General features: G+C 61.0%; 1 protein-coding gene across 1 annotated transcript; it reads left to right on the top strand.

The window, feature by feature from the left end:
- Positions 1 to 6: 6 nt before the first annotated feature.
- HRCT1 (histidine rich carboxyl terminus 1) lies at positions 7 to 386 on the top strand. Its single transcript, XM_006769221.2, has one exon. The coding sequence runs from the start codon at positions 63 to 65 to the stop codon at positions 384 to 386; it is 324 nt and encodes a 107-aa protein (XP_006769284.1). The 5' UTR covers positions 7 to 62.
- Positions 387 to 887: the final 501 nt, after the last annotated feature.

The following is an 887-nucleotide window of genomic DNA, read 5'->3' as shown; positions in this document are numbered from 1 at the left end:
AGGCCGCGGGAGGGGAGGAAGCAGCAGGAGCCACTAAGCAGAGGGGACTCTCCAGCTCCCAGATGCTCGGGCTCCTGGGGAGCACGACTCTCGTGGGCTTGATCGCAGGCGCTGCTCTGGCCGTTCTGCTGCTGCTGCTGGTGCTGGCCACCTGCCTGCACGGTGGACAGCAGGACCACGATGTGGAGATGAACCGTCCAGCTGTAAGGAGACACCGAGTTCGGCAGACCCGGCCTTGGTTCTTCCCAGCCCGGGGCCGCCTGGGACACTTTCACCACCCCCACCATCCCCACCATCCGGGCCATGGACCTCACATGCACCATGCAGGACTGCACCACCACCGCCCCCACCAGACCCACCTCCACACCCTCCAAGGCCGCTGCTGATGCCCGTGGATGGCAGCCACTGCCTGCCCTCCTGCCTCCAGGATGAGTGGACCCCATGTTCCAGTGCAGAAGGGCACCTCTGTGTGAACACGGGACTGGGCCTTGCTCCTGCTTGGGCTTCATTTGCATACGGTGCCCCTGAGCTGTGGAGCAGAGGACAGGAACACCTGGGGTGGCCCTGCTCATGCTGCAGGGTGCGGAGGGTGAGAGCAGGGCTGATCTGTGGGGGATGGACGCCACCTTGCGACTGTAACTTCCAGTAGGCAACTGCAGTGCCTCGGTGCGCGCTGATGCGTGGAAGACCTGCTGTGCTCTCTCTGAAGGGCTCCCCTCTGACATCCTCCCCTCTGGCTTGGGGGTGGAGGGTGGGGATAGCTGGGAGGGGCCCTGACAATGCCCTTTCATTTGGACAAGGCAGGATGAGGCTGCACAGTTAGTTCACGGGTGTCTGAATACAAAAATAAAAATAAAAACCACCAAACATAAATAAATAAATAAATA

Source organism: Myotis davidii, unplaced genomic scaffold (genome assembly GCF_000327345.1).
Source record: "Myotis davidii unplaced genomic scaffold, ASM32734v1 scaffold504, whole genome shotgun sequence".
NCBI classification, from domain to species: domain Eukaryota; kingdom Metazoa; phylum Chordata; class Mammalia; order Chiroptera; family Vespertilionidae; genus Myotis; species Myotis davidii.
The sequence above is the reverse complement of the archived record's forward strand: the minus strand, read 5'-3'. Positions and strand labels throughout refer to the sequence as shown.

Bases quoted from the DNA above. Each gene is read 5' to 3' on its own strand.
- HRCT1 (XM_006769221.2), top strand. From the start codon at position 63: ATGCTCGGGCTCCTGGGGAGCACGACTCTCGTGGGCTTGATCGCAGGC.